Source organism: Castor canadensis, chromosome 18 (assembly GCF_047511655.1).
Source record: "Castor canadensis chromosome 18, mCasCan1.hap1v2, whole genome shotgun sequence".
Lineage (NCBI taxonomy): Eukaryota > Metazoa > Chordata > Mammalia > Rodentia > Castoridae > Castor > Castor canadensis.
In genome coordinates, this window is record NC_133403.1 from 27992900 (window position 1) to 28009133 (window position 16234).

At 49.0% G+C, this 16234-nt stretch overlaps 1 protein-coding gene across 6 annotated transcripts in view; it reads right to left on the reverse strand.

Annotated features, from left to right (window-relative positions):
- Window positions 1–16234, reverse strand: part of Acacb (acetyl-CoA carboxylase beta) — a 129201-nt gene that overhangs the window by 27979 nt on the left and 84988 nt on the right. For all 6 annotated transcript variants that reach the window (XR_012443411.1, XM_074060566.1, XM_074060569.1 and 3 more), the window contains 13 exons: window positions 15444–15557; window positions 15239–15352; window positions 14612–14701; window positions 12401–12519; window positions 9109–9246; window positions 7605–7704; window positions 7411–7518; window positions 5436–5492; window positions 5178–5219; window positions 4183–4398; window positions 1966–2121; window positions 1204–1407; window positions 163–318 (listed from right to left, as the gene is read on the reverse strand). Coding sequence is in view for 5 of the 6 variants with exons in the window: in XM_074060566.1 (XP_073916667.1) it covers window positions 163–318; window positions 1204–1407; window positions 1966–2121; window positions 4183–4398; window positions 5178–5219; window positions 5436–5492; window positions 7411–7518; window positions 7605–7704; window positions 9109–9246; window positions 12401–12519; window positions 14612–14701; window positions 15239–15352; window positions 15444–15557 (1614 nt within the window). In the remaining variant the exon portion in view is untranslated. The remainder of the gene's footprint in view (window positions 1–162; window positions 319–1203; window positions 1408–1965; window positions 2122–4182; window positions 4399–5177; window positions 5220–5435; window positions 5493–7410; window positions 7519–7604; window positions 7705–9108; window positions 9247–12400; window positions 12520–14611; window positions 14702–15238; window positions 15353–15443; window positions 15558–16234) is intronic.

Genomic DNA, 16234 nt, shown 5'->3' on the forward strand with positions numbered 1-16234 from the left:
ATATCCCTTTTATCGTTAGGATAAAATTAAGTTTGGGGAAAAGTATTAATTCCTTTTTCTTCATGATGACCTTGTTGAGATGGGGGTCTCAGAAGCAGAACTAATGGGGTGGGGTAAAAGGAGCCCTCAGGGATGGGATGGCATCTGAGCTGTAGGACTTGCCTGTCTGAACATTTCTGGGAAGTCATACACATAGGTGGTGCCGAGAGACTGCGCCTGAAATCGCTTGGCTTGAAGCAGATCCTTGGTGACATAGGGTGTGTTGATGAGCATCCCGTGCTGGCTCCCTTGCTTGTTGCCAAAGGAGTGAAACATAATCTGGACCAGAAAGAAAGGAGAAGGGAGAGTGAGGGAGGCAGGTCCCAGAGAACCAGCTCCTACCAGATTCATTTCAAGAGGGAAGCAGAGCATGGCAAACCGAGTGCCCAAGATAGCCATGCTCCCTTGTCCACTGTGGTGAACCAGAACAAAGGCCATGAGAGACACAAAGACAGAGTTCCAGAAAAATGGTGATCAGAGCAACACACACACACATACACACACACACACACACAAGGTGCGCAAGGTAAAACTGCCAAAATCAGAATCAGGTCTGTATTTGGGTTAATAGCACTGTACCGATGTCAGTTTCCTGTTTTGGTAGCACAAAATACACCACTGGGGAAAGATGGGTGAAGGGCACTTGTGAACTCTGTCCTGTTTTTTGTTATTGAGAGCTTTCAATACAATTCTTTCTAAATAAGAAGTGTGTGTGTGTGTGTGTGTGTGTGCGCGCGCGCACGGGCGCGTATGTATTTATATGTATATGTCTATATATACATATGCACATACATACACACATGTGCATATATTTACAGACATACATGCTCACATATATACGATAGCTGTCAAAATTCCTTTTACGACAGTCTGTTCTGTGACTATTCTGGGAGAACATCACAATCAACCCAGGCTCCCAGCATCTCATCCAAGGACGGCTGCAGAATGGACTAAACTCTGGAGCCCTCAAGCTTGTGTTTAGGATGGACAACCAGGACTCAGAGGTAGCCAGTTCATCCCACCCTGGAGCCATCTAGTCACAGAGCTCCCACAAGCTGCCACAAACCGGCAAAGCAAGGCAATGTGAAGGGACAGGGCCACCACAGGTGGCTTTAATCTACTTCCTAATATCCCCAGCAGCCCATGGTCCCGGCATAGCCTTACGTTTCCGGATCTGGGGTCGGTCACTTCCTTGTAGAGGCTGATGTCCAGGTAGTAGCCCGACTCGTTAGTGATGAACAGGCGGATGGGCACAGCACTGCCGGCGGTGGTCTGACGGATGTTGATCTTGACTTCAGCCTGCAGCACACGGAGCTTCCACAGCCGGCTGCCATAGCGCATCACCATGGAGCGAACCGACTCCTCAATCTGCCCCAAGGCAAGCAACCCCCACTCAGGGCCTGTCCCCAGGCCAGGCAAGGCAAGGTCCCACCTGAGCTATGCCCGCAGCCTGACAGACTGAGCTGGGGCATCACGCTCCGCTCTCCCTGTGCCTGATGAGCCTGTGCACGGGGCTCCTCTCAAGGGTGTACACTGGTGGGGTCAGGGACCCCAGTGAGTGCTCTGCACCCCTCAAGGGCCTTGGGATGTCTCTCAGGCCAGAATCTGCACCAAGGAAGTCTGCTGCTTGTCCAGAACCAGCCGACAACCTCAGACTCTCACCCTCCTCCCCACTCTCGTGCAGCCCAGCAGAGCCTGGAACCAGGGCAAGGACAGCATTCAGCGACAAGGCATTCTGGGCATGGTGTCGCCCTCGCAGTGAAGCCCAGCAGGACAAGGCTGAAGTTTGGCCCTATAACTGAACCTGTTTTAGCAGCCAAGGCTTAACTATATGTCTGCTCATCCCAGGACTCAGGGCCCCAAGACAAAACCCCAAAGCCCAAAGGCATGAAGAACCGTGGAGGGTGAATCTGCCACAGGCGCGACCTTGAAGGGGTCCATGATGACGGTGGGCACGAAGTTGAGGAAGATGTGGTTGCAGTCAGTGCGCACACTGGTGTTGTTGAATGCCACCTCCAGCTCGTCCATGGCCTCCAGGAGCAGCCGCTCGCCCTCGTTCTGCAGGTACTCAAAGGAGGCTTCCTGTGGGAGGAAGAGCGCATCCTCAGGTGAGTGAGGCTCAGGAGGAAAACCTTCCTTGCTCTAGGCCACAGGCTCCCGGCCTCAGGTGGATTCAGCACTGTGATGCTGTCACATTTGGGTTTGTGCTGCAGCACACAAAGCACCACATCCAGAGACAGCAAACAACTCTTTCCAAGGCTGCTCACAGACTGCCCTCAGCCCACACCCCAACTGCTTCCTTAACCTCCTCACCCCCCAGCCACTGCCTTCTGGCCCTCATCCGCCAGTGTGCGGTACCAGCCAACCAGGGACAGACCTGTGTCCAGGGCTGTGAAACTATTCAAGATGGCCAGTCTTCCACTGCTTACCCTGCCTGACTAATCCTTTCTTCAGAAATCACAATAAAAGTTCTTGTCCCCTTTTTTCCTCCCTTCTGCCACCTGACCAACCCAGGTGGTTCCCCTACACACCCCTCCGTGGTGCTCTGAGGTCCCATTCTTGGAATTGTAGCACATTAGCTTTTTTTTTTAACTACATTTTTTATTAGGATACATTCATTATATGGGGGGGCTTCATAGTGACAATTCTGGTTAGTTTTTTATTGTATGTTAGTTACACTGTCCCCACTGTCTCTTCCCCCCAACCCCTCCCCGCCCCACTTAAAGCAATTGCAAGCGGTTTCTTAGTTCTGTTTCATATAGGTATATGAAGTCCATCTGCCATATGGTGTCACCTTAATCTTCTTTTCAATGGCAACCATTTCCTGATCTGTGGGCTCCCCATACCTATGTAATAACACAACCTACTGAAACACCTAGTGGGCTGAAACAGCAAACAACTGAGACTAGCTTAATCTCCATCAATAGGAGATTTGTGAAAAAAATATCACAGAGAGAGAGAGACAGAGACAGAGAGACAGAGAGAGAGAGAGAGAGAGAGAGAGAGAGAGAGAGAGAGAGAGAGAGAAGGTGTCCATGTAAGGGAACAGCAGGAATCATAAATCTTTCTCAGTAACATGGAAAAAGATCTACAAGGAACTAACCAGTAAAAAACCCAATAGTGCTAGGAACCAGTGGCTCACGCCTGTAATCCTAGCTACTCAGGAGGCAGAGATCAGGAGGATTACGGTTTGAAGCCAGCCAGGGCAATAGTTCTCAAGACCCTATCTCAAAAAAACCCATCATGAAAGAGGGCTGGTGGAGTGGCTCGAGGTGTAGGCCCTGAGTTCAAACCCCAGTACCACAAAACAAAAAAACAAAACTCAACAGTGTCCAAATGATCTCTCCACCCGGGGCTCATACAACATATATACAACATTATAGCTCCAACTCTAGGGACAGAAGTTTGCAAAAAGGGTTACCCACAGAGCAGGTCCCTCTGTGGCAGAATTTTGGGTCCTTTCCCTGTTGTTTTGTTTTTTACCTGGTGGTTCTGGGATTTGAACTCAGGTCTGGGATTTGCAAGGCAGGCGCTCTCCAACTTGAGCCACTGCCCCAGCTCTTTTGGCTTTAGGTATTTTTGAAATAGAGTCTCGCATTTATGCCATGACTCTCCTATTTGTGCTTCCTAAATAGCTGAGATGACAAGCACACGCTATTACATGCAGCTACTGGTTGAGATACCCCAGACTGGCTTCAAAACGAGATCCTCCTGATCAGCTAGAATTATAGGTGTAAGCCTTGATCTTTAAAAACAGTTTTCAGTAGTGTTTGAAGTTTTCACAAAATAACATTGATTACTTTTCTAAAAGCAAGAGATGATAGAAAATGATCATTCACTTCATCAGTAAATATAAGAAATTCCCTGAGCAAGCCATTATTTTTCTCTACCCTGCCTTCTCGTCTCATGCAGAGAGAACCATATGACACAGGAAACGGAGCCAAGCACACCAGCTGGGATGAGAAAACAGGCACCTCGCTGTCTGCCTCCCCCTCCCCCCGCTAGGCTGGAGCGTCACAAAGGCAGGGCTCTGTGTGTGCCCAGTGCATCTCTGGTCCCCAGCATGCAGCCCGGGGCCTGGCAGAAACTTGAGGAAGGGAAGACCAGGACACGTGGGGACAGACCCATTTTGAGCCATTTTACCTTTGTGATCAGGTCTGAGTGCCTGATGATGGCACGGATGAAAAACCTGTGGTCTGTCACTTCCGCCCCTTCCTTCACCTTGGCGGCACCCAGGTAAAGGTGCATCTTGTGGTTGGCGCAGGGCACAGCGGTCAGGTCAAAGTTACGCATCCGACTGAGCTCCAGCTGGAAGGCCAGGGCAGGCTCCAAGTGGCGGTAAATGCGATCCTCTGAGAACTGTAGGCCGGCCAGTGAGAGAGAGGATGGACAGGCACACGGACAGACAAATGGACACACACAGTGAGACGCTGCACCTGCAGGCCTGCATGGTCCAGACTCCTGGGGCTCAGGAATGGAGCAGTCACTGTCACTCATTGTGAGCCAATGAGTGACAAAGCTCAGGAGCCAAAGCTCAGGAGGCTTAGGGTTTTCCTAAGCACAAAGATAGCCATGAGCACCGCGTGACTACAGTGCTGGGGGTGGGGAGGCAGTCCCAGCTCCTGGGGAGTCCAGCTGGTCCCCAGCACAGGGCGTGATTAAGCTAGCCCCTTGTTTCTTTGTGGAAACTGGTCCACAAAAGTAAACAAGTGACAGAGCTGTGAACTAAGGACGATGAAGTCTAAAACAGGATGGGGCACAGCTGGGAAAGTCAGGCTTCCTAATAATTAAAACACAGGATACTGAACTTGGATGGGACTTGACCCTGGGCCAGGGATGAGCCCGCTCACTCTAGAGTTGGGATCTTTTCCTTAAAGGGTGAGACAGCTAACTGTTTTAGAATGAAGAACCACACAGGCTCAGTTGTAACTACCCAACACTGCTACTGCAGGGTGAAAGCCCCAGTAGGCAAAACATAACCAAATGGGTGTGTCTGGGTTTCAGTAAAACTTTATTTGTAAAACAGGCGGGTGATCTGCAATATAGTTTGCCAACCACTGGTCTACAAGTTGTAGGAAAAGGAGAAACCATTAAAAGAAGCCAGGGGAGAGAGAAGAGGGTCATTGCTTTGGCCATACCTCATCTCTTGCTCTGAATGTGAAGAACTTGGGAAATTCTTTCTGAAAAAGAAACCCACATAAAAGATGACTGAATCAGGCAAGACTCATGAAATGCGTCGCTCTTTCTGTGGTAAGCGTTAACAATGACTCAATCTGCTTCTAGAATGACTCATGTTGAAAGCAACCAAGCTCTGCTACCCCAAGCTACAGAGCAAATATCAAATTCACAGCCTAGAGGGTGGAGAAACTGAGGGATGACCTGAGGCTTGCACTGACCTCCTGGGCAATCAGGAATGTGATTCTTCGGAGTCCATAATCCACAAGGATGTGTTTCTGGATTAAAAAATCAAACAGAAAAACTCACAAAACAAGCAAACAGGGTCATCGTTTAATTTGTCAACAAGATAAAGACAATTATTGTGGGAAATTTCAGAATGAGATTGAGATAAAAGCACGCACACAAAGAAACATGTCAGGAGGATACAGATGGAAGAGAATGGACAAACAAAAGAATGAAGACACTGAGTGGAAAGTTAACAGTGTATTCGGGTGAAGGTACAGGTGGATGTGTGGATGTTCATTTTGTGTGTGTGTGTGTGTGTGTGTGTGTGTGTGTACACATGCATGTATGTGCTTAAGGTGAGAATTTCTAAACACCTTAGAAACATATGACTTAAGTTCTTCCTTTCCACATCAGGCACACGCCATTCTTCCGGCTCTTTTCTCTTCAGTGTATCATGCACACATATAAATATACACACACGCATACACGTCTACACTCTGTCTCATGGTGTCTCCCTGGGGCTGTGTCTAGAGAGATGTCTGGGTCCATCCACACCAAGGGCCCCTCAGTGACCATTCTGTCAGGAGATGCTCCTGACACTCCGCCCTCTCTGGGTGAGCACCCCCAAGTATAGTGAGCTTCATTTGGCATGGGGGGGACAGGTGAACTCCCGCCAAGCTGAGAGGTCCCCTCCCTTGAGCAGGGGGTGCCAGCTGAACCCCAGGAATGACATCTGGGCTAGGAAGAGACAAGCTGGGCGGGAGTATGCCAATATTTTCAGGGCCCACCTTGGAGGGCAGGGCAGCAGACTTTCTTTTAAACCTGCTTTTCAGACATGTGCATCTTCAATTTTTCTACAGTGAACACCGTCACATAGTTGATTCATGATGTAAGAGGCAAACATTTCCATAAACAATGCCTGTCCCAGAGGGCCAGGACAGATCCTCTGAAGGACGCCGGGTCACGTGGAAGTGGGATGTCCCTTCTACTAGAACAACGCTGAGAACGACACGTGTACACAGAAAAGCAAACAAAAAGCAGCAAGTGAAAGTTCCCAGGTGGTTGACACCAACTCAGGAGGGTCAGCAACTACCATCCAGACTGTGTGCCTGGCAGATTCACTTCCTTTATGAAACCAAGAACCTCTGCTTCCCATTTTCCAGATGGAAAAACTAAGATCAGAGAGGGAAAGTCTGCTGCCCCGGGTCACACAGGTGATGAAATCACACTATTTCTTTGCTTTTGTCTGCGTGCTTGGTAGGTAGGTATGCCACCACCTGAACCACAGCACTAGCACTCCTTGCTTTAGTTATTTTTTAGATAGTATCTCGTATTTTTTGTCCAGTTCAGGCTGGATCTTGATCTCCCTACTTATATCTCTGGCATAGCTGGGAGACTACAGCCATGATCCACCGCTTCTGGCTTACTGATTGAGATAGGGTCTAAGTTTTTGCCCAGGCTGGTCTCAAACCACATTCCTCCCAATCTCTGCCTCTCGAGTAGCCTCTGCAAGCATGAGCCTCTGCAACCTGCTTGTGCTATGGTTTAAAGGTGGTTTATTCCCACCAAAACTCACATTGAAGCATAATTCCCCAATGGAGTAGTACTGAAGTGGGAAGGTAGCCTTCAAGGGTGGTGATTAAGTCATAAGGACACCACCCTTGGAAGGAACTAATGCAGTTCTTTAAGGAACAGGCTAGTTCCCATGAGAGTGTGTTGTTACAAAAGAGCAAGCCTGGTCCTCGCCCCTCTCTCTTCCTCTCTCGCACATGATCTCACATGTACTCCTGCTGTGTGATGTCACCTGCCGTGCTATGACACAGCAGAGGCACCTACGACATATGGTTGCCTGATGCAGCCTTAAGAACTGTGAGCTAAACAAGTCTTTGTACTTTATAAAAGAATTGAGCCTCAGGTATTTTATTACAGCAATGTAGAACAGATCATGATGCCTGCAGCCAGGAGTACCTTGGACTGAACGAACGTCCGGAAAATTGGCACCAGCGCCTCATCCTCCAGGTGGTCCGCACACTGGATGGCCACATTCAGGATGTGGATGGGCTCTTCTCGGAGGTTCTACAAGAGAAAAATGAGGACTGGGGTGCGAGGGGAGGTCTGCAGCCTGCCTCTCCTGTGGGCTGCTCCCTGGCTCGGCCACTCACCTTGCTGTCGTCCTCAGTATATAGGGAGGTGCGGGCCTTGCTGAAGAGGGGGGTGTCTGTGGGTACGTTGGCAAAGCAGGAGATGACTTCATCAAAGTTCCTGAGGTGTGGGGCAGGGAAGGAAGGCTGAGAGCCACCGCCTCCGGAGGACATGGGCTGGTTCTTAGATCAGGCAGACGGATGCACCAGGACCTCCCTGTTCCCCACCAACATTCTGTGCAAGGTACATGTGGCCCCCTGCCTGGCCCAAGGCACCCCAATCAGGTCGTTCCCAAAAGGCAAAAATGAACCCATGTGGTCTGAGATCGGGAGTCAAGGAAAGAGTTGCAGCCCATCAGGCTGTCAGCTGGGCCTAAGCACAGCTCTTGGCGCCCCATTATTGGCCAGGAGACCTCTCAGTACTCCCCTCACTTGAGTCAGAGGAGGATAAGTATAACCTCTGCATCCCACAAGGGTGTGGGAAAACACAACAGGGTAATCTAAGCACAGTGACACAACAACACACAGTAACAGGCTGAGAAAGGCAGCAAAGATGACAGTTCTGGAAGCTGACCTAATGGGCCTGTCACTCACATCTGAATTCTACTTTCAATATACTGCCCTACATTTAATTTTCACAATGTGCCTATGACATACGTCCCCTTACTGTTCCCATTTTACAGATGGGAAAACTGAGAGAGGTTAACAGTTTGCTCAGGCCCAGTGTGAGAAATGCAGAGCCAGGCTTCCAACACTGCGGAGCTAACACACAGGTCACACTCTTGAGTACAATGCTACTATTTAAATTTATTTTTTACTGATACATAAAAATATAAAAGTTATACATAGTACATGTGTAATCATACAATGTAACATTTCAATACGCTCCCTAATGTTTGAATCAGATGAAACATATCTCCTCAAACATTCATTTCTTTTATGGTGAAAACTTTCCAGAAAGTGTTCTCAAGATCTCTTCTTCTAAGCTTTTTAAATTTTTCCTGTTGGCTGTACTGGGGTTTGTTTTCAGGGCCTTGCTAGGCAGACACTCTGCCACTTGAGCCACCACCCCACCCCCAGCCCTTTTTTTACTTTTATTATTTTTCAGATGAGGTCTCATGTTTTTGCCTGGACCTCAAATCTCCTACGTATGCCTCCTGAGTAGCGAGGATTACATGTGTGAGCCCCTATACATGGCTTATTTATCAAGATGGGAGGCTCACTAACTTTTTGCCTGGGCTGGCCTCAAACCACGATCCTCCTGACCTCCACCTCTTCAGTAGCTGGGATAACAGGCATCAGTCACTGCACCTGGCCCTTGATCTAGCTTTTTAAAATGCACGGGACATTACTGTTATCCACAGCCACTCTCCTGTGCAATAGCATGCCAGAAACCTCTAGCTTTCAACTCACAGGGCCAAGTGTCTTGGTCTCCCCAATCCATGTGTCAAAAATGGAAGGGGGTCAGAGGAAGCTAGTCCAGTCCCTCTGCTTGGGCTTCTCGGGAGACCGGGCCACATCTTACCTGGTGAAATCCTCAAATCTCCTGAAGGCGACCATGGCCCCCATTCGCTGGCACAGTGGGGAGAAGCCACTGTCCATGAAGAGCTCCGTGCTGTGCCTCAGCAGGTCAGGGTTGGTGACGCTGATGGGCGCGGATATCCTGCAGGGTGACAGCAAGTGAAGGACGGGGTGGCTGCCTACAGACTCCATCCTAGGAGCGGCTCTGTGCCGGTTGCTGTGGGGAGCCACGCCAGGATTGGAACCTGCCCAAGGTGCGGCTCCAAAACTGGGGGCCGAGGGGAGAGACTGAGGTTGGGGCCAGGGGCTAAAGGGATCTCATCTGATTCCTCTGAACCTAATGAAGAGTAGGCCCCGGTAAGTGAATGAATGAACAAATGAACGTTGCACGTATGCCAACACGGTCCCAGGGTCCATCCCGAGAGGTGAGCGTGGCCACACAGAGAACGAAGATTCCAGCACTGATTTCTCTTGGACAGCCTCAGCCCTGTTCAGCCAGGGAGGGCAGGCTTGGTCCTAGGGATACTCCAGGCCTCTGCTCTCCCTCCTCCCTTCCCTCCATCAAACTTTTCTTGGGCCAATTAGAGTTTAGATAGTTGCTGTTTCCAGACGCAAATCCAATGAGGTCATCCAAGAATTTTGGAATTGGGCCCTGGAATCAGGTATAGGAGGCCCGATCTGATAGTGTGCAGAAAAGAATGAACACAGATATTTATAGAAAGGAGACCTGCTTGCAAGGTTAGCCCATGGCTGGCATCCAGGAACTTGGATTTGTGGAAGGTTTGCACCCTTCTCTAAATGGTATGGGTACTGGCTGTGCCTAAGCTATTTGTCCCCAAGAACAAGGTTTATGCTGAATACCTGGGGTCTTGGTGCCAAGGAGAGGATGCCTACCGTGAGCGGCTGCCAATAAACTCAGGGGCTGATTTCTAACAAGCTGACAGACAAGGTGACTTCATACATGTCACCATTAGTGGCTGGGGACTAGCATGTACTGTGGGAATCATGGGACCATGTCCCTGACAGCAGGTGTCTGGCTCCCTGTGGACCACCCAGCTGCCTGTGGCTTTGCCAATTCTGTCTTGGGTCCCTGCACTGTAGTAAGCAAGAGCCATGAGTCATCCTGATGAATCAGCAAGCCTGGGGGTCCGCAACACAGGTGTGCATATTCTTGTTGGTACCCCAAAATCATGGTCCAGGACCTTTACTCCCCTACGTGACTAAACCCAGAGGTCACAAAGTGGCATTCTGTGAGGTTCAATTCAGACTTACTTTGGTCCACACAGTACTTTGAACATACATGAGTTCACTGTTCACACTGAAAACTTCAGGAACTTCTGATTTTTGTTTGTAATAAAATCTAGATTTCCAGCTTCTGCTGGAAAAAAGCAAAACAAACAAACAAACAAACAAAAAAAAAAAAAAACGCCAGGGAAAGGCCTGGCCTTGATCAGGAAAACAGTAGGCAGGGCTAGAACACAGACCACTGGGCCAGGTCTGTGGGAGCATCCAGCTCCCACCCAGTCCTGCTCACAGTCCCTTTGGGCACTAAGGAGAGTAACAATCCAGGTCCAGGCTGCAGCCTGCAAGATACCCCAATAACCCCTCATGTGGCCTCCCTGCAGGTGTGAATAACCCACACACCTCCTGGCTCTACAGATGCAGGTACTAAGCTGGGCCAGGCTTTCCTGCAAGGGAGTCCTCAGTCTTCACGGCTCTCCCAGAGGCCTCTCTGGCTGGGCTCTTGGGCTAGCCCCAAGCCTGTGGGTACTCTCATCCCATAGCAACAGCCAGGTGCTACCCCTGGATCAGGGACTCCCTCCAGGGTCCTCAATATCTCTCTGGGTCAAAACAGGACCTGGTACCTATACTGGGGGCACAAGAAATAGCCTGGGTATACTTGTGGTTCCTTTCCAAGATACAGTGCGCAACCCACAGCTCATCAGAGAACTGCTCTTCCTCTCCTAGCAAGACTAGCTGCTGAGACAATGAAGTCAAAGAAAAGAACTCCCCGTAGCAACTTCAAAATGCCTTACACTGCACCTTCCACCACCCCCAAAATGATCCCAGGCTAGAAGGCAGCATAAGACTTTTCTTGCACACACAGTGGGATAAAATGTCACAACCCTTATTTAGAAATTAGAAAAGTAAAAATAAATGATAAATATGAAAGGAGGACCTCATAGGGAGCCTCTTTCTCCATCCATACCACCTTTCTTTCTAAAGCTAGCAGACAGACAAATACTTTTAAAAATACCAAGAGACCAGGAAAATCCCTGCTTCCTGTAGATAGAAGATCTGATCAGCAGAACCCCAAACTGTGATGACACCATTCCAGCCACAAGCAAGGCCTTTGAGAAACCCTACAAGAACCCAAAACAGAGCAACCAGGAAGAGTGAAAGGGAACACTTCGAATGCCAGGGGGACATAATTACTTTATAGAAGGTATTGCACTCCACCTGACCAGAACGGGACTTCGGACCCTGAAATAAGATGGTTGAAAAAGAGACTGTGAGCCAACAGTACAGACACAAGAGACATTCCCAGCAAGAACATCGAGGAGATTCACTAAACCACGGTTTTTGGATGGCAGACTCCAATGACACAGACAGGCCAACACAACTGTCCTTGTGCTTGTACCCAAGCATCCTCAAGTGCTGTGGAAAGAACTCTGAGGTGAGGCTATGATGTGATTCCTACTCCATATGAGCAAGCAGATCAGCCTTTGGCAAATGAAGGCCCCAAGGCTCTCATCTGTAAAGTGGGAATGAGGACACACTTTTGGCCAACAGATGGCAAGGGCTAAGTGAAATGAGAAAGTGGAAAAGCTCTGGATGGTACCTCGCCATCATCAGACGGTAATAGCCTTGAGTCACCATCCTCACAGAGATTGGCTAGGTGGTGTTGCAAATGCTGCGTGTGCCTTGTCTCACTCTTCGCAATGGTCTAGGACAACACTGCCTACTAGAGCTTCCTGCCATGGCGGAATGTTCCAGAAGTGCCCTGCCAGTATGATAGCCAAGAGCCACATTGGCTGGGCGTTTTCAATGCAGCTGGTATGACTGAAAGGCTGAATTTTCAATTGCATTTTCATTTATTTTAATTTAAAGAGGCTCCTGTGGGTCACTGGACAGCACAGGTATAGATGGACGCTGAGTTTTCTCCACTTTACAGATGACAGCATGCAGCTGTGAGGGACCCACGGCAGGGAAGGGGTCTCCCCAGCATCACTCCCAGACGTACTTGCTGGGTCCTTCAAAGACAAGACTACAGCAAGGTGTGCATTGTCCCATACCTGTTTGGGTGGGAAGAGGGCAGCATGAACTGGAACTCCACCACGCAGGTGCCATCTGGGAGCTCCCGGTGCTGCAGGCTGTTTAACTCATAGGCAATGTAGCCTCTCCGCACATAAACCTAATGGGGCAGAGGAAGCAGGGTGGACATTCAGAGAGCACCAGACGGTCCTCCACTCCTGAGAAAACTCAGGGCTACATGGATACGGGGAATGACCTCTAAAGGATGTCAACAGAGCAGTTAAGAACACTCAGTAAGAGCTGAGAGAGTGGCTCAAGTGGTAGAGTACCTGCCTAGCAAGTGTGAGGCCTTGAGTTCAAGCCCCAGTGCTGCCTCCAAAAAAATATTCAGCAAGGGTTGATAAACTTTTTCTGTAAAGAGCTAGACAGTAATTATTTTAGGCTGTGTTGGGACACATCTCTTTGCAAATATTTCATTGTGCTGTTGTAGAATGGAAGCAGCGATGAAATTATGTAAATGAATGGGTGCAGCTGTGTTCCAATAAAACTTTATTTATAACAATAAACAGTGAGCCACATCTGGCCCAAGGACTGTAATTTGCCATTCCCTTCTCTAGAGCAGCTCTAAAAACAGAAGCCACAATAATACAAGCCACATATATAATCTTAAATTTTCTAGTGGCCACTTAGGGGAAAAAAAGGTAACTAGTAAAAACAATTTCAATAATAGAATTTATTTTTCCCCAAATATCCCAAATATTATCATCCCAACATGCATCAATGTGAGAAATTATTTAGGCATTTTACATTCTTTTCCCCGCACTGTCTTTGGAGTCAAGAGTGTATTTAACGCTCACAGTGCAGCTCAGTGCAGACAAGTCACACCTCAAAAACTTGCTACCCTCATGTGGCTTGTGGCTGCCTTACTAAACAAGAGAATCCTAGAGTATAAACACTGCAAGTGTTTCAACAGAACAGGGGATACAGAGACTGCACAGTTACGCAGCAGGCTTCTGCTGTCCACAGGAAGACCTGCTTCCAGACTGGCCCAAGCCAGCACTGGGAACTTACTATATTTGGGGAGGATGCCCACCATCCCTGCTAAGAAAGGTTCAAGGTGCCTAAACTGTTCGTGTTAACAATGGGCTTGTGCTGAACACCTATGTGCTTTCTTGGAGTTTAGACTTTTGTTACTGTTAGGCAAAGGGTGGACCAATCCTACTAAAATCTCCTGAGCTTCACACATTGTCACAACTCATGTTCAGAGGAATTCTGCTGGGACAGAACTGTTGGGAGCTTGTTCCTGGTTCCATCAAAGGCTGAATGACGTTCAATAAACGGGGTAGACAAAGTCCTCTAATAGACACAAATAGTCTTGACACCTTAAAAAGTAACTTTTGACAAGGTAGATTGGGTCTCACGGCTGGAAACTAAGACTGAGGCCCAAGAGGAAGTCTTCAAAAAAAAAAAAAAGGCAGGTCAGGAAACCCCGTGGCTGTCACATGCTTATAAGCCCAGAATGGTCTCCACAAAGACCGAGCCAACCTTCAGGCATCAGGGCTACCCACAGAGTCTAAAAGATACAGGAGAGAGAGTAGGGGCCACAGAGAACAAAGACACTGAGCTCAGAGGATTCCAGAGTGAGAAAGAACTACCACCAGCCACACAGTAAGAACCAACTGAGAAATATTCCTGTAAGAACAGATTAGAGCACCTGCTGACCTCCGAATTCCAAGCATGAGCAGGACAGTCCAGTTCTAATCTGTTACTGCTAGTCATGCTCTTCTCTGCCTTGTCACATGGGCTGTCATGTTAAGTCACCTAGGCTCTGACCAGCTCTCATAGCTCCAGGCAGAAAGGTTTTCCAGAGGTAATTAAGGCTTGTGAGTCAGGAGGTTTGGGCAAAGTTCCTTGGACTCAGCTCTGGGGGTGATGGGGGAGTGCCACCATCTAGCTGTGCCCTGCCTGGAGGAGGTTGCAATGCCACGGGCCACAGTACCAGTTACCAGCGGGGACTCTGCAATAAGACTAAGTGTGACTCCTGGCTCTGCCTCTTCCCAGCTGTGTGACCTTGAGCAAGTCACTTCACCTCTCTGAGCCTCAATTCCTTCCTCTGTAAGATGGAGATAGTAACAATCTCGACCATGTAGCTGGAAGAAGATCATGTTTGTGAGGTGTGTAGCCCAGGGCCAGGCAGTGAACGCTACAACTGGCTAGCTGTGTGCTGCCGTCCTTCCCTCGGCCTCTCTTACCTCCAGGGACGCCATGCAAACGACTTTGTTAGTGTGGTAGAAGAAAGTGGGCAGGACGTCAAATATGGTTGTTTCCGAAAGTATTAATTTCTAGGAAAGGGGAGAAAAGCAAACATGAATGTAAACAAGTTTTAGCCACCAACCAGGGACTGGGAGGGTGGGAGCAGGCAGAAGTCGCCATGTTGCTATTGCTGATTAGGCCAGTGTCCCCAACACAAGCGCTTCTCTGGTGTCAGAAGATTTGACTGCACCCAGGGAGAGACTTCCAGCGTCAGCCACTGAGGGGGTTGTCTGCAAGCTTATAAATGATCCAGAGTCACGATGGGAGGCCCCTGGCTACAGGCAGGGAGGGCTCCCTGCTTCCAACCAGGCTCCATCACAACTGAATTTTAACAATACACCTGCCAGGACAGCCTTGTGCCTGTCACCCTCTGCATCCTGCAAGACTGGGCTGCACACCCACCTCTCCCAGAGTCTGTCAACACCCCCTGGGACAGTCCAGGCCACGCAGCACTGAATGGCACTGGATTGGGGGCACTTGGAGGGCAAGGAGAACCCATGGCCTCCAGAAACTCCCACCTGGACCCTAGCCTGTGCTCTGCAGAAGCTGAAGAAGGCGAGGCTCACCTTGAGGTTTTCTGGACAGAACTGGTGGCCATACATGTCAATGGCGGACAGAAAGATGGACTCCACCTGGTTGTGCCTCAGTTCATAGGATGGGAGGTGGGAGGCGATCAGGACCTGAAGGTGAAGGGGGTGGATGGAGGGCTGGTGTGGCTCAAGTGGGGGATAAAGAGGACCACACACTGGGACTCCATGCTTGGAAACTGACCTGCCTGGCTCTGAGGGCCACTTTGCAGTGTTCACTCTTACTCAGCTGAGTGAGCTCGTTGAGGATGGAAGTCAGCTCATCTGACAGGGCAGGATCGGGACCACAGAGCTCATCCTTTGGGGGCAAAAACATTATCCAAATGACTTTACAATGCCAGAGGGGAAGCAACCAGAACTCAGCAGGCCAGGGAGTCTAGTCTCAGCTCTCTGGACACACCCCTACCCATGTCTACCATGTGTACATCCATACTCATTAACCCATTCATCCTCTCCAGAACACAACATTGACACCTGGTAAGTCCCTGCCTGTATTAGCAGATGAGTGTCCCTTATCTGAAATGGTTTGGATTTGGCAGGCGTGGGGGTGTTGGAATATTTGCATATACATCATGACATATCTTGGAGATGGAGTCCAAGTGTAAACATGAAATTCACTTATGTTTCATAACACAGCCTGACAGTCATTTATACAATGTTTTTAGTGCACCTGCATTTTGTCTGTGACCTGTCACACTGTCGCAGGAGGTCCTACATGGAATTTTCCACTGTGGTGTTGCATCCGTGGTCAAAATTTTTCAGATTTTGGAGCATTTCGGATTTGAGGTTTGGGGATTTTTGTATTATTCCCAGCCAGTGATTATCAGGAGATTACTATTTGCCAGGCAAGCAACTAGTTCTCTCTCACACATTTTCCAAATACTCCCAACCCTCTGATGAGTCACCATCATGATCCCCACTTCACAGATAAGAAACCAGCTTAGACGGGCACTAGGCTTTGCCCAAGGCCACCAA